The sequence below is a fragment of the Onychostoma macrolepis genome, chromosome 18 (genome assembly GCF_012432095.1).
Source record: "Onychostoma macrolepis isolate SWU-2019 chromosome 18, ASM1243209v1, whole genome shotgun sequence".
Lineage (NCBI taxonomy): Eukaryota > Metazoa > Chordata > Actinopteri > Cypriniformes > Cyprinidae > Onychostoma > Onychostoma macrolepis.
Window position 1 is genome coordinate 12,283,500 of NC_081172.1, and position 16,807 is coordinate 12,300,306.

At 37.3% G+C, this 16,807-nt stretch overlaps 2 protein-coding genes across 5 annotated transcripts; both read left to right on the forward strand.

Annotated features, from left to right (window-relative positions):
• Positions 1–998: 998 nt before the first annotated feature.
• kbtbd4 (kelch repeat and BTB (POZ) domain containing 4) lies at positions 999–6,127 on the forward strand. 3 transcript variants are annotated; one of them, XM_058752283.1, is made up of 5 exons: positions 999–1,131; positions 2,118–2,584; positions 2,693–2,834; positions 2,931–3,037; positions 4,294–6,127. In XM_058752283.1, the coding sequence occupies exons 2-5, from the start codon at positions 2,123–2,125 to the stop codon at positions 5,152–5,154; spliced, it is 1,572 nt and encodes a 523-aa protein (XP_058608266.1). In that variant the 5' UTR covers positions 999–1,131; positions 2,118–2,122; the 3' UTR covers positions 5,155–6,127. The 3 variants fall into 3 exon arrangements, with proteins under 3 accessions (XP_058608266.1, XP_058608267.1, XP_058608264.1); XM_058752284.1 differs by having other exon boundaries at positions 1,007–1,131; positions 2,109–2,584; XM_058752281.1 differs by lacking the exon at positions 999–1,131 and adding an exon at positions 1,493–1,639.
• A 985-nt stretch (positions 6,128–7,112) lies between these two features.
• On the forward strand, positions 7,113–16,565 carry rapsn (receptor-associated protein of the synapse, 43kD). 2 transcript variants are annotated; one of them, XM_058751557.1, is made up of 9 exons: positions 7,113–8,328; positions 8,458–8,973; positions 9,803–10,141; positions 11,587–11,745; positions 13,269–13,367; positions 13,736–13,858; positions 14,152–14,205; positions 14,348–14,547; positions 14,626–16,565. In XM_058751557.1, the coding sequence occupies exons 2-9, from the start codon at positions 8,749–8,751 to the stop codon at positions 14,696–14,698; spliced, it is 1,272 nt and encodes a 423-aa protein (XP_058607540.1). In that variant the 5' UTR covers positions 7,113–8,328; positions 8,458–8,748; the 3' UTR covers positions 14,699–16,565. The 2 variants fall into 2 exon arrangements, with proteins under 2 accessions (XP_058607540.1, XP_058607539.1); XM_058751556.1 differs by having other exon boundaries at positions 7,113–8,973.
• The last annotated feature ends 242 nt before the right edge of the window (positions 16,566–16,807 follow it).

Below are 16,807 nucleotides of genomic sequence, written 5' to 3' on the forward strand. Positions count from 1 at the left end.
TTTAAGATTGTCTTTATTATTTGACCAGATCCTTGGTTTGTGTTTAATATGTTGCAGATTGAAAACTCATTGCATCCTAAATTCTGTAATTCTCTTTGTAGTTCATTCCTTTCCTGTTCATACCTAGGACAGAGTAACAACACATGATCAACTGTTTCCTTTACTTGGCATATTTCACATAATCCAGTACTGTGTTTTCCTATTATATGAAGTGTAGAATTAAGTTTTGTATGACCCATCCTCAGTCTTTGACCTGATCTTCTCCACCTAAGTTTAGTATCATTTTACTTTGACATTCCAGTTCTCTTGCCATTTCCAATTGCAAGCTTCTTTAATTATACTTTTCCCCTCCATCCTGCTTAGTGAAACTGAAATAGTAGGACTATTCAGATTAAGTGACTCTTTAGCCATTTTATCAGATTTTTCATTTCCTGGTATATCATCACGCGCTGGAACCCAAACAAAATTAACTATTATTCCAGCATGTCTTAATCTATACAATATATTCATCATTTCTATTAAGATATCATTTCTAACTGTTTGAAGAAGTTTGAAGACTGATAAGTGAAGCCATTGAATCTGAACAAATCACCACCTTATTTGGCATCACTTCTTCTACCCAACTAAATGCCATCTGAATTGCCACAATTTTGGCATGATATACTGAAGTCCCATCCGTTAACCTCCCATATTTTCCAATTTTAAATTCTGGAACATAAAATGCAGATCCAGTACCACCTATCTCTGGGTTTCTTGAGCCATCTGTGTATATTGGAGGAAATGCATAATAAACTGTTCTGATATATTCTGTTGAATAGCTTTTGATATTAATGTCAATCTGTCCTTTTTGAACACATTCATGAATTTGTAAATCAACTTCAGGTTGACTGAAAAACCAAGGATCTGCAAATTAGTTTTTGTGAATGAATGACTTGATCCACCTGTTGTTTTGGCCTTCATTAAAGCCGCTTGCGACACCTGCTGGTGATCATGCATCGGCGCTCTACTGCTATTCCTGGATGTGCAATGGCGAATTTGTAAAGTGAAATAAAATGGGCCAAAATGTTCCTGTCGAATATTATACATCGTATTTTTAAACAAATTGAATATTTGGGAAGTGAATTCTAGAAGGTGAATATGAATTATTAATTATGAAAATGTGTGTAAATATTTTGAATTGAAATGTTTACAGCTTAAATAAACAACTATGTTAAATTTCAGGACCTAAAAATGCAAGCCCTGGAAATGCAAGGCATTAAAATGCAAACACTGTTAATTCAATTTTTTTCAGTTAGTGCAATTCAACATGCTTTTGTTTTCAAAAACATTTGTCATTAATTTTCTTCCATAGAAACGAATCAGACTTCTAATCACTGTTAGCGAGCATGAGGCAAATTAATGGGTGCTTTTCAAACGGAAGGCTGCATCCTCAAACTCAGATGAGCTCAGGACTCGTTTTCTTTCAGTTTATTTTCGTGAATTTAAATGTGTGCAGCCTTACGTTTGAGAGGCATTCATTGATGAGATTTGTTCAACTGAAAAAGGCTCTGAATGAGGAGTCGATTCCCAACGCCTCGGAATCGATTCTTTTTGGAATCGACTCCCAGCCCTACGGCTGAAGCTCACAAGCAGTCTTTTGGTATGGCAAAGATTTAACACATGCTAACATTTATAAATGATAACGCGCGTGTGCTGTCTACAGTTTTACATCTGACACACTGTTTTCTCGATTGTGGACTCATTAGGATGCTGAAACCTTAATCTAGATGGCTTCAGTTAGCATTAGCTACATAGCTGGTCAGTTTACCATAGATGGATATCATTTGACTGAGCGAGCTGCTCAGTCATATTTAACGCCGATTTGAAAACCAAATCGATCAGTTCTGGTGGAACCGTTTAAATAAGCGTTTTTTGTTTGTTTGTTTTCATAAAGAACTCTACATATGGCTTTAACTCAGTCTGACAGCAATTTTAGAGCCTACTGAGTGTTATATCTTAAGGCAAATCACAGCCTGCCAGTCAACAATCTAAACTACATGAATGAATCCATCGGAGAGACAGCTGACCCAGTAAGTAATTTATCTAGTATTCAGGTGAAGCTACTTTAGATTTTATAGGCGCCATGGAGTCCAGTGAAGACGGGGGTTACAGTGTTGGAGGTCCATCAGGGGATGAAAACTACTTCCAGGGCTACACCTTCACAGATCGCTCCCATTCCAGCCGTGTTGTGAAGAGCATCATGGACTTGTGTCTAGAGGATGGTTTGTTTGCAGATGTTACCATCACCGTGGACAGCAAAGAGTTCCAGCTTCACCGCCTGGTGCTCTCTGCACAAAGCTGCTTCTTCAGGTCCATGTTCACCTCTAACCTCAGAGAAGCTTATGATCGTAATATTGAGCTGAAGGATGTCAGTGCACCAGTCTTCCAGTCGCTGGTGGACTACATCTACCATGGGACGATCAAACTCAGGGTTGAAGACCTGCAGGACACTTATGAGATGGCTGATATGTATCAGCTCACTGCCCTGTTTGAGGAGTGCTCTCGCTTCCTGTCACGAACTGTGGATGTCAAGAACTGCCTCCAGGTGAAACCTTCAGGTTTATTAACTACTATTTGTAATATACAAAAAAAAAAAAGCTTTGATAAAGGTCAGCTGAATCAGTAGAAAACTGTTGTTCACTTTTTATTTCAGGTGATGTGGTTGGCAGATAGACACAGTGACCAGGAGTTGTATACAGCTGCGAAGCACTGTGCGAAGATTCACCTGGTTCAGCTGCACCAGACAGAGGAGTTCCTGAACTTGCCATTGTGCCTTCTCATAGATATCATTAAAGGTGAATAAATGGCTTTAACAGCAAATTGGTTTCACTTTAGAAGAGAGATTTTAATCAGAAAGAGTGTTAACTTGTAATTTTCATTTGCTTTTTTAGATGGTGTGCCAAGCTCACAAAATCCAACTGCAGCTATTGAATCTTGGATAAATCACAACAAAGTTGAACGAGAGGAGTATTCTGATATGCTTCTAGACAGCTTAAAGGTTAGTGATAGATCAAATGGATATTAAACCGTATTGTTAAGAAATAATTTACCATTAATTCTGTAGTAATATTTTGTATTCTTTAGATGAAAACACATCCAGGGCGCAACTGTTTTAGTTATTTATTTACAAATGTTTTATTTATTTATTTTCACTGGCCCAGTCAAGCCTGTAGTTAAAGGGATAGTTCACCCAAAAAAGAAAATTCTGTCATTAATTACTTTCCCATTTTAATTGTGTTCCAAACCCTTAAGACCTTTGTTCATCTTTGGAACACAAATTACGATATTTGTGATGAAATTTGAGAGCTTTCTGACCCTGCATAGACAGCAACGCAACAACTATGTTCAAGGCCTAGAAAGTTAGTAAGGACATCGGTAAAATAGTCCATGTGACATTAGTGGTTCAACCTTAATTTTATGAAGCTACGAGAATACTTTTTGTGTCCAAAGAAAACAAAAGTAAAGACTTAAGATTTAATTTCTCCTCTTCTGTGTCAGTCTTCACAGTGCGTTTACAAGAGTACCACGACACATGCATGTGCATTCCTCCACTGCAAAAAAATGGCTTATCTTACTTAGTATTTTTGTCTTGTTTCTAGTCAAAATATCAAAATATTCTTAAATCAAGAAATTTTTACTAGATAAGCAAAATGATTTAAGATATTGTTTCCAGGGTGCATTTTACTTAAAACGAGTAAAATTATCTGCCAGTGGGGTAAGTAAAATACTCTTGTTTTAAGAATATTTTACTTACTCCACTGGCAGATAATTTTACTTAATGATGTCCTTACTAACTTTCTGGGACTTGAACTGGTAGTTGCATTGCTGTCTATGCAGGGTCAGAAAGCTCTCAGATTTCATCAAAAATATCTTAATTTGTGTTCCAAAGCTGAATGAGGGTTTTATGGGATTGGAATGACGTGAGAGTGAGTAATTAATTACAGAATTTTCATTTTTGGGTAGACTTACCCGTTCTACTCACCCGCCTCAAGTTTGCACTGGTCCTAAGACAAAAATGTAATTGAATTTTAAATTAATTATTTTATTTACATATATATTTTCATTTATATAATATATAAATGTATAATATTTGCATTTTTAATAAATATTAAACTTTAAATAATGATTTTTTTTTGTTTCTCATTTTACGTAGCTGGTCACTTTAAAATATTGGCAAGAATAGCAGAATGCACAACCTTTGATTATTGCTATTGTATTGTCCACATGCTCATTGTTGACTATGTTGTGTTTTAGGAGATTGGTGAAAAAGTTCACATATACCTAATTGGGAAGGAAGACACACGCACACACTCATTGGCAGTGTCTCTTCATTGTGATGAGGATGACGCCATCAGCGTAAGTGGCCAGAACAGCTTGTGTCACCAGATCACAGCTGCCTGCAAGCATGGGGCAGATCTATATGTTGTAGGGGGCTCCATACCACGACGCATGTGGAAATGCAACATGCATACTATGGACTGGGAGCGCTGCGCCCCTCTGCCCCGGGACCGTCTGCACCACACGTTAGTGTCTGTGTCCACAGAGGATGCCATATACTCATTGGGAGGCAAGACCCTCCAGGACACTCTCTCCAATGCTGTCATTTACTACACAGTACAGGACAATATATGGAAAGAGACCACTCAACTAGACACAGCCGTGTCAGGTGCAGCTGGAGTCAATTTGGGAGGCACCATTTACCTTTTGGGTGGGGAGGAAAATGACATGGACTTCTTTACCAAACCATCTCGCCTTATCCAGTGCTTTGACACGGCCACACAGAGGTGTCATACCAAGCCCTACATGCTGCCTTTTGCCGGATGCATGCATGCCACCGCCCATAAGGACCTTATCTTTGTGGTGGCAGAGGGCGACTCTCTGGTGTGCTATAACCCACTGCTGGACAGCTTCACTCGGCTGCGATTCCCTGAAGTATGGAGCTGTGTGCCATCTCTATGGAAAGTGGCCAGTTGCAACGGATGCATCTACGTTTTTAGGGACAAATGCAAGAAAGGTGATGCAAACACTTTGAAATTGAATCCTGCCACGTCGGTTGTCTCGGTAATCAAGGGAATCAAAATCCTCCTCACAAACTGGCAGTTTGTTTTGGCCTGAGGTTTTCAAGCAATGCATGGGACCATGATAAATGTTCTATGGTGATAACAGTTATGGTCTGTTATATTGATTCAAAAGACAGCAGTCATGTAGAAGTTGTTACTGTGATACAGTGGTTCAAGCTTTATAATGTCATGTGAAGTGTTACACAGTAGGACACTGTAAAGTGTTAAGGAAGGCCAAATGTAATGTGTGATGTTTACTTGACCATTGAAGTTTGTCAAGCTTTGGTGAAACCTTCCAACATGTGGTTCATTTGGGATTTCAAAAGGGATTTATATTCTTTTTTTTTTTTTTAACTGTTAACATTCCGCAACATGCAGCAAGCATTTAATCTAAATCCACAAGGACTAATCTGTACACAACACTTACTGAATTACCTGAATACATATGCAATGTATACAGCTGTGAATTGGATATAGTAACTGCCCCCTAATGAGTGACCATGTACAATATATGGTGTCTTTCATATGTCTGCCAACATTCTCTGAACGTAAAGAAATAATTATCAGTCCAAAATATCCTCAAGACGGCTGAAAAAAGTATTTTGGTACAATTGTCAAGGGCCATTTAAGTAACATTCATAATGAAAGTTTGCAAGAAATGTGCTCCTATTGCAACTTGTCTATCTTGTTTTATAGTAATTTCCCAGTTGTCACCGCCGTTCTCTGTTTCTCAGTGGTTTGTGACTGGACAGGAACTTCATTCCACCTCAAGCTGGTTTAAAAGTTGAATGCTACAACTGTTTACATTTTACTTCGCCATGCAGTATATGAAAAAGCTGTTCATTTTTATGTCTGTCAGACACACAAGCTTAATTTTTTTGACTTTTGTGGCTGGTTCAGATTATTGTTAGTTACAATGATTTGGCTTTTGAAATTTTTTTGAATAAATGTCTGTGTTGTTCTACTCTGTTCTTTTGGTCAACATTCTCTTGAATTAAAAGCTAAAAATAAGTTTGGTATTTCATGTTTTCCCCTTTGCCTAACAGTTATGATAATGTCATCCTCACCTTCTTGTCGTTCTTAACCTGAATGACTGTCTTTCCTCTGCAGAATGCAAAAGAAAATATTTTTAAGAATGTCTGTTTTTTTTTTTCAGAAAAAAGTCATACTGGTTTTGAACAACATGAGTAGGGGTGTAACGATTCATCGACAGATCGATACGATGCATCGATGCCATGCATAAAATATCGATATCTGTAGTATAAATAGGCACCTTTATTTTGGCACTGTCCACATTTTCACATAATGTCCGTCTATGCATTACCGCCAACGCGTGCATTCTTGTTCAAACTCGCGTATCAGGACTGGATATAAGGACTGCCCGAAGGCACAAGGCGAGTATAAAAAACGCTTGGGATTGTTGGCGGAACATCTCAAGCGCACGCACACAGACAGCCGCATCTACACCACGTGAATACTAAATTGAGCTCTCCCGCTTTTTTTGTGCATGGATGAGTAAATGCAGACAAAATTACATCAAAATGCGCGTTTTGGCAAATATCCTAATAAACACAGTGGGTTAGGCATATGTCTTAACGTAAACAGTTGAGAAAGAAAACGCACGTGTATCAGTATATTAAATCCGTGCTTTCTTAAAGTGAAAGCAAACTAATAACAAATCTAATGCTGTCAAAGAAAAACACAAGTGCTCACTGCTCCTGACTAAATAACCTTTGTAACCTAAAAAAAATTATGAATCTATATTTCATTTATACAGTGAAGACTATGTAGTTATTTTACATTTGAGTATTACATTTCTGTAGCGTACCTGAAAATTTATTTTAGACTGAGCTGAAAAACCTGAAAAGCACCGTTTATTGAACTTGTGTCTTTGTTCTATTGTATTTATTTTCTGCTATTGCTTATAATTTGGTTATCTGTAGAAAAAACATTTTAGCACTGAGCCCATAGTAGCAGCCAGAATTTGTTTTCCAATTGTTTATATTCTTTATTATTTAAAAAAAGAAAAGAAAAAAAAGTGTATAGCCTATTTTTTTTTGTTGCGAATGTCCCAATTCAGGTACAGGATGTGAAAATTTCAGATAAATGTTCCATGTTATATATTTTGGTTGCATTTGTGAGTTAATAAAAATTTAGATTGTTGTTTAAAATAGGTATATAATATCATAATATCGAAATATCAATCGATATAATCCTGTATCAAATCGAATCGTAAACGTATCGTAGATTTTTTTGAGATATCGGCAAATATCGTATCGCTGGGCCTGAGAATTGATATCGTGTCGTGACAAACCATCCGATTTACAGTAAATGATGGCAATTTTCTTTTTTGTGTGAACGAAAACACTAAAAGATTTGTAAGGATTTTTTTCTTTTTTCTCGCTCTGTTTTAAAATAGACTTGAAAGCTAAAAGCTACACAAGTATTTATTTCAAGGAATATATTTCAGTTTCCCAAAAATGTGCTGAGGCAGTGTGTTAGCATTTCAGGAATTGTGTTATAACAAAGATGTGACTTACAACCACCAGATGTTTATCTTTGGAAAGACAAGCTTTCCATTCATCTTGTGAATGGCAAGGCGGTAAATACTCCCTATTTGTATCCGTGAAGTTGGGTGTAAAGGGGGCAGGAAGGGCCGAAGAAAGCCAGGTTCAGTTGAGAACCCGACAATTCGATCCCATTGATGTGTTTCAAGAAGCAGTGGTACTGTAACTCAAGACAAATACCATGTCAGAGTTTGTGAACTATTCTAAGCATCAGTTGCTGACACCAAGGCTGGGGGGCTGGGAGGTGGCACACCGAGCGGCTTAACAAGGCCCACCCACAGGAACTGCCACCCTCTATGTGGACCGTTGACTCGCTCTGCTTCACCGTTGTGAAATATCTGGCTGTTTTTAGACTTGTTCACATGATGTCCAAACCTCTGCTGTAGCTCGGGACTGAATATTTCCTAAAGTTGTTCTTTCTTAAGGGTCCTTCACAGTTGTGGTGCTCGAGCCTCTTGACGGTGTGTGTGGATGTGGAGGAGATCAGCACTACTCTTGGTATGACGATCGACGGATAAGCGTCTTTTGTGACCTTGGATCTTTTCAGAGGCTGAAGCTGGATTCCAGCAGAGACACATGGTCCAGAGTGACAAGGCCATCTGCTGTAGCGCCAGGACTGCAGTGGGAGGGAAGAAAAGATGAAGGGGTGGCTTGTGGGGGGGGTGAGTGTACAGAGAATTCCTCCCCCTCGGGTGTGGAGGGAGTAGATATTCTGGGAGATCATTGCCAGCACCTTGGATTGAGACTTATTTCTTTAGTGTCACTTTTTCTCCCTTCAACTTTCTTTCCAGGCTTTCTGGAGCGACTGAAGTTGGGTCTTTAATGTCAAGAGATCATGATTTTGTGATTCTTCAAAGTGATGAGCAATGGAGATCTGGACTCTGAAGTCCTTGCAAGCTGTGGATCCAGTTTCTTCAACATCTCTTTGCACCCAAAGCTGAGAGTTGTGGATCAGTGACGTAAGTGGGTGCAGATCTCCGGGGTGGATTTTCGCTAACACGTCTTTTGTTTTGGTGCGTTGACGGTGAAAGACAAAAAAACTGTACACTTGCGCTTCCCCAGTGGGCCGAAGAGCCAAACGGATGGTTATTTTTATGAGGGACTTTGTAGCAGAAATGGGTCAGGACCAAACCAAACAGCAGATTGAGAAGGGACTGAAGCTTTATCAGTCAAATGACACAGAAAAGGCTTTATATGTCTGGATGAAAGTGTTAAGGAAGACATCTGATCCTGGGGGGAAGTTTCGAGTTTTAGGTTGTCTGATCACAGCACATTCAGAAATGGGGAAATACAAGGAGATGCTACAGGTAAGAGCCACTTATGCAGTCATCCTCCTGCTCCTTTACATTGATATTTTTTCACAGTTTGTCAAAAAAAGTTGATACGATCAACTGAAATGTGGAGTGAACTGTTAAACGATCATTTTTATGTTGTTCCAAACTTGTATGACTTGATTTCCTCTGCGGAAAACAAAAATGATGAAAATTTTGAAAATGGAAAAACAGTTTTGTCCATATAATGAAAGTCACTGGGGTTCAACATTGTACCCCACTGACTTTTTTGTGTTCCACAGAAGAAAGTCAGTCATACAGGTTTAAAACAAAATGAGGTTGAGTAAATGAACTATCCCTTTAAAGTTTGATATCTGCTATATATGATATGCATATGATTTGCACTAATTTGTCTGTAACCTCTGTGACGAAGATTTTCTAACGTACTGAAATATATACCAATTTGAATAATGCGGAACATGCATATAATATGTAACTTCCATAGTTACATGGAGGGTAAGGAGAGCCGCATGCAATATGATCCTCAGCACCGAGCATCTTGTTGACATAAACCTCCTTGCAGAGGGACCTGCTTTCCCGAGTTCAGCAAAGACTTCATTTGCACTATGATGTGTTTAAACAACTGTAGCTCTCACATAATAATAATAAAGTATGCTTGATATCTATTGAGGTATGAAGACAATTTTAACAGTAGTCCTTTGTATAGCATTATATCAGGTTGCAACAGGATGGGGAACACCAGTTGAATGCTAACCATATGTAGTTAAGATTTCTCTGAAATAGTTTTATCAATGAACTAATATTTATTGTTTTCTGTCCCCATGTGTATGCAACCATCCATTAGTACTCCCTAGCTCAGATAAACACAGCCAGAGAGATGGAGGATCCGGACTACCTGACGGAGGGCTACCTGAACCTGGCACGCAGCAATGAGAAGCTTTGTGAATTCCAGAAGACGGTTTCATATTGTGAGACCTGCTTAAACATGCAGGGAACCACTGTAAGCCTACAGCTCAACGGGCAAGTGTGTTTGAGCATGGGCAATGCCTATCTGGGCCTCAGCGTTTTCCAAAAGGCCTTAGTGAGCTATGAGAAGGCCCTGCGATATGCTCACAACAACGATGACAAGATGCTGGAGTGCCGGGTCTGTTGCAGTTTGGGCAACTTCTACATCCAGCTTAAGGTATGACTATTAAAACCGATTTAAGTTTTAAGAAACAATACATACGCATGTAATTTGGGCTTTGCTTTTTTTTTTTGCTTGTGGCACACCTACTCATTACTATTACACATTTTACAATAATAGTAAAGTCATCACACCAAAGAAATAACATAAAAATCTTATACTTAAGCTTCTTTAAAATCTGTCACAACACTGTCTAGATTACATCTCTGAACACACATTCTCTTAACCAACTTCATTAGGTGCATTTTAGGATGCTTTTTAAACAGTAGGAGAGGAGATCACAAGATCATGAGATCTAACAGTATGCTGGTACTGGCATTCAAAAGTCTGGGGTCGGTTAGATTTTTTTCATGTTTTAGAAAGAAGTCTCTTTCTGAAGTGTCATGGCTGCATTTATTTGATCAAAAGGTTTCTCGTCAACTCCTTTCTATTTTAATATATTTGATTTATTCCTGTGATGGCAAAGCTGAATTTTCAGCAGCCATTACTCCAGTCTTCAGTGTCACATGATCCTTCGGAAACCATTCTAATATTCTGATTTAGTGATCACTGTTGAAAATAGTTGTGCTGGTTAATATTGTTGTGGAATCCATGATTATTTTTTTAGGAAATTGATGAACAAAGTTTAAAAGAACAGTATTTATTTGAAATAGAAATAATTTGAAACAACGTAAAATCTTCACTGTGACTTTTGATCAATTTAATGCATCCTTGCTGAATAAAAGTATTTGTTTCTTTAAAAAAAAAAAAAAAAACTTTCTGACCACTAACCTTTGAACTTTAGTGTACATATTTACTGAAGTAAACACAAAGTATCTGTCAAAGTCATTGTATACTGTATACAAAGTATTTGTTTAATGTCCCTTTGGCCTGCAGTCATTTTAAGTTCTATTTAAGTGACAGAGTAAAGCAGTTTTTACATGACCAACAAACTGCCTACATGTTATGTACAATGTATTCAATGGCTAGATATAGGCATTTGTACTCACCTTGACACTAGAGATTTGAAGAGAGCAAATCCCCTGGATTCCCAGGAAGGCCTGCTGTAATAAGTATGTGATGGAGAGGCATGCAGAGAATGTCAGCACTACCAGGGGCAATAATAAGACAGCCTCTTTTAGATGTAGCAGAGCTATATCTCCTTGCCACAGGGGAAATGATAAACTTTGAGTGGTTGGTTGCTTTGAGCATTCTCATTTACATACTCTTTCATATTCATATGTATTTAATTTTAATTGTTTAAATTATGCATTTATGCTTTGACATGAAATATCATACCGTCATGCATGCATCAGTCTGTGGAATTGTTTTCTAATATTTAGTTGCTGTTTTGTATCAACATTTTTTAAAGACTGTACATAATACAAGTTCCTGTGCTTTATGTGCAGCTTGTTTTATGCTTCTAATAAGTGTCCATATCTGCATATTTTGCACTGTTGCAGGATTATGAGAAAGCACTCTTCTTTCCTTGCAAAGCAGCTGAACTCGTGAATGACTATGGTAAGGGTTGGAGTCTCAAGTACCGTGCCATGAGCCAGTACCATATGTCGGTGGCCTACAGGAAGCTGATGCGCTTAGCAGATGCAATGGAATGCTGTGAGGTACAAACATCTAATTGTGGTACATCAACCATTTTTAAATGACTAACGTAGGTGCACCAAAAACAAATAAGGCAATCTTTATGTGGAAACAGCTTGTGTCAATGGTCACCTGGACAAATTTAAGACAGCATCATCTTAATCCCCCAGGATGCCGCATGTTGATCATATTTATCAGTCCCCTTGGTGTAACCCTGGCCTCTGTCTGCTTCTCGGGCCACAGCACAACTGACAGGTGCAGTTATTTGTAGGACAAGTTGTGCCAGCCCCCTCGACCAGCCCCCTTTACTATGGCTGATAAAAATACGCCAGTCCGGAGTCCATCCTGCTGAGGTGCCGTCTGAGAGGAGTGTTAATGAAGAGTAGAGCTTACCCTTAGCTCCTCGCTAATGACGAGGAGAGAAATATCACAGCCAGTCATTGCTTTGGACTGTGAGCGTCACAATGTGCTGTCTGCAAGTGTGATTTACAGACGTCTAACAGCGGGGATTAATGCAGGCCATGTTCCAGCTGTTGCACAACTTCTCAGTTTTGTATATTGTATGAATGGGGGTTGTTGGTTCATACGCTACCGGTCAACACTTTGGAATAATTACGATTTTGGTAACACTTTAGAATACTGTTCTGTCCTTAATGAATAACTACACAGGAACAAATGACTAATGCACTATTAACATTGTAGTAACTACTATTAACTAACAAGAAACTCTGATTAACGATTTATTAAGTAATAGCACTGAGTTGAAACTGGTAGTTCACTATTACCTAACCAATAACTAAATTTTTTTTTTTCATATATCCTGAGAACTCCTAAGAACTACTTTATACAGGTTCATAATTAATGTGAATTATGCATAATGAATAATTAATTCTAAAATGAAGATCATGTTAACCCACTAGTAATGACTCAAGTATGATCAAATCCTTCTAAATGAACTACTAATTATTTGGATCAGTATTCTAAAGTGAAGATCACAGTAACCCACTAGTAAGTGTTACCAAATCTAGCAAAATGAATTACTAACCAGGACCTTACAAAAACCTCAAAAGTTTACAATGACTTCAGTAATTACTAGGGAGTTTTCACGATCTTCACTTTAGAATACTGATCCAAATAATTAGTAATTCCTTCTGAAGAATTTGGTAATACTTGAGTCATTACTAGTGGGTTACCATGACCTTTACTTTAGAATTAATAATACATTATGTATTATTCATATTAATTATCAGCCTGTATACAGTAGTTCTTTGTAGTTCTTGGGGAGGTATGAAAAAAATAATAGTTACTGATTAGCTAATGGTGAATTACTATTGTGTAGTTATTGTGTAGTTATTCATTAATGATGGAACAGTATTCTAAAGTGTTACCAAGATTGTTTCTCATCAAGGCTGCATTTATTTGATCAAAAATACAGTAAAAACAGTAATATTGTAAAATATTATTAAAATGTAAAAGAAATGTTTGCTGTGGAGGACAACACGTATACATGTTTCCTTAATATTGGAAATGATCTTATGTCTCTCAGGAATCAATGAAGATTGCACTGCAGCATGGAGATCGGCCCCTTCAGGCACTGTGTCTGCTTAACTTTGCTGATATTCATCGCTGTCAGAAAGATGTTGATGTAAGTTCTACTGCTTTTTTTTTAGTATATTACTATTACTAGTGCATTTAGCACATAACTGCTGTACAATTGTTTTCACTGTTTCACTTACGCATTATTGCAGAACAGTGCTTCACAGTTATGACCAAACTCATAATTGTCAATTATTTCTTATTACACATTTGAAACAAGCCGTCTGTAATTAGTTACAATGTTCAATGGTGCAAAAACAAAATATGCATTATCTACTCGACACACTTCAAAATTAACTGCGACAGCCATAACCAAAATGATTTTTCAAAGTTCTATTGCAAAATAGCCAACCAAGAGTATCATAAGTGTTGCTTATAGCAATAATGCTTTTCTTTGTGTGCTCACCTTCAATACAGAAAGCATTCCCTCGCTACGAGTCCTCCATGTGCATAATGTCAGAGATCGGCAACCGCCTTGGACAAGCATCCATCTACGTAGGTGTGGGGAAGTGCTGGGTTCTGCAAAAGGAATACGATAAGGTCAGGAAACTGATTTGATTGTGTAGTTTGCCTAAAAATAAAGATTGTTCAATGAAGAAGCTTTAACACCCACTGAACCTTTCTTCACACTAAGAAAAAGAAAATGGCTGTTTTAAGAACTATTCACAGAAATGTTCTTTGGGGAACCCACAATGGTTCTTCTATTGCACCTTTTTGAAAACTTGAAAACTATTTACTTTATTGTCTAGATGAACATTTGTGATTGACGCATATTATAGATTAAATGGCATTGGTTTATTTATTATTTCTTTTTCATTTGAATACTGTCACAGGCTTTGGACTCCTTGCAAAGAGCGCATGATCTGGCCGAGGCGATTGGAAACAAGGTGATGCATCTATTATAGAATAAGAGACAAACATCTCATTTTCAGCACTGCTTCTGAAGCAGTGGAGCTTTAATGACATCAGATGATGTTCTCTAATAGTATTAGCGTTGTATTTGAGTATCTCTGTGCACTTCTCTTCCAGCTGTGTATCCTGAAGGTGCACAGTCTGTGTGAAGGCATCTACCGCTGTAAGGAGCAGCAGGATGAGTTGAGAGAGCAGGTAGTGAAGTTCCTGCAGTGTGTGGAAGAGCTAGAGCTCTACTGTGGCATGTGTGGGGAGTCTATCGGAGAGAAGAACCAGCAGCTGCAGGCTTTGCCCTGCTCTCACATTTTCCACCTCAAGTATGTATTTATGTGTTTATTACTCTCTGTAGCCACCAGCTATCTATGTCGCTCACTATGTTCTTTTCACACATGCAGGTGTCTGCAGACAAACGGCACAAAGGGCTGCCCAAAATGCCATCGTTCTTCAGTGAAGCTGGGTTTTGTATGAGATTGCACTCCTGCCTTGGACAAAATGGCTGAATCCCATCACAGTGACCCGCCTGGGAGCAGAAGTTCCAGGGCCTTCTTTCAGGAAGGTTTCTAACTGGACAAAAGGAGGGCAACTGGGAATAATGTGGAAATGACAGGACATGGATTAATAGTTCAACACAGAGACGTCATGAAAGACAGCAGATATTTTCTCTGAACTGACCTTATAATACTGCATTGGTTTAAGACAGAAACAATAAAAACAGTCTTTGATTGGACCATGCAGCATTGCTATCCTGTCAGTGAGGATATTCATCAACAAGGTGAGAGCTTTACATAATCACATGGTTTCCTAATGGACATTATTGCTCTATTATCACAGCTGAACAGAACAAAACATGTATATTTAAAACATTTATAACTTTCTAAGTGATTTTCAATCAAATTTCAAGCTCGAATCAATTTCTTTAGATTGTGTAAATAATTAATGAATGCTACAATCAGTGTAATTTTAAGAAGATAAAGTTGTTCTCTGTCAGCGGTATAAGATATGCTGAGAGATGCTGTTCAGTTTGAGTTTGTTTGAGGTTTGTTTTGAGCTTGTAGTAAACTCAAATGTCTCTAACTGCCTCCTGTTAGTGAACTGTAATATTCTGAAGTAACAGGGGCATGTGTTCAACTTATTAACTTGACCAATTATGCATTTTGTTAATTATTTATTTGACAATTATTTATGTATTTTAATAAGAATCTTATACAGTACACACAACATTACTACGTTTCTGATAACAGCTGAATTCATTTCATGTTGAATCAACAAAATGTGAAAAATATTTTTTTCTTCATTTATAGTATGTGCAGTTAGTAGTATAGTTTTCTGACATCAGCTTTAAAACCTTATAATTAATCTCCTTTATTTTCTTAAAGTCTTCAGAGATTCACAAATGTGCATATGCAACAAAATGCAACCTTTTTCCAACATGTATAGCACTAAAGTATTTGAGTATGTTTAATCAGAATGGCCCAAAATTTTTATCCTTATTTCTTTGTGGGCACTTTCATTTAACTTGTCAATCAAAAATAAATATAATCAAATTGCCATATGTATGATCAATTTAACATCTATCAACTTATATGATGACAGATTTTCATATATTTTTTAATCATCATCTTTGATATATATTATATTTGATATATATGTCATATTTTGTTAATGATTAACTAACAATTCTCTAAACTTTTTAAAACTGCTAAATTGATTTCTCATTTTACTTTGTAAGGACTTCAGATATAATCTGAGGTCTTCTGCATGTTTCTTCTGACTCCTACTTTTGTAAGTGCATCTTCTTTTTGCCACTTTAATTATTCCATAACTAAATAATAAAATACAAATTAAACACATCCAAAGACATTTTATAAAATATAATACATTTTGTTATAGCTCTCACAAGCCACAAGCATAAGCATTTGCAATGAAAGAGTTTGCAATGTTTAATGCTGGATGTGATCAGGCTTATTCTTAGAAATAAATAATAAAACAAAATGACATGGAGATTTCTAATTGTTTAACTTATGGGAGCAATATGTAAAAATGCTGCTTATTTATTTCTCTTTTACCTTACTTTCATTTTTATAGTAACTTTGTCCTTCTATTCTAAGCTAATCTCCCTGTTTACTGCATGCTGTATAAAGCTGGTTCAAATCCTAGTTGACAGCAGGTCATAACTACCTCTCCACATTTGTCCCTCTCAATACTTGCATGCTCATGCAGCAGAATCTTCTGAAAATGAGACTGAACACATTGTTTAATTAAGAGAAGTCCTGTATATAAATATATATTCAATGGACTTTTTCTAGTAAATATTCAATAAAAGACATTTTTTGCAGCTTGTTTTCTGATGAAGTATGTCTTTTAAATTAAACCACGGCATGACTCATCATGAACAAAAGTCCCAAGCTATAATTAGCCAAGAAAATACATATCCTCCTCAGAGTAACACAGTGACATTTCTGACGTTTTAGAGGAGTCACTTTTTAAAAGTTTGAAAATCAGGTCAAACCGGTCTATCCCAGTCGCACTGCACTTTACTTTCAGCTTGCAAGTTTTCTAAACACCTGAGAAAGACTT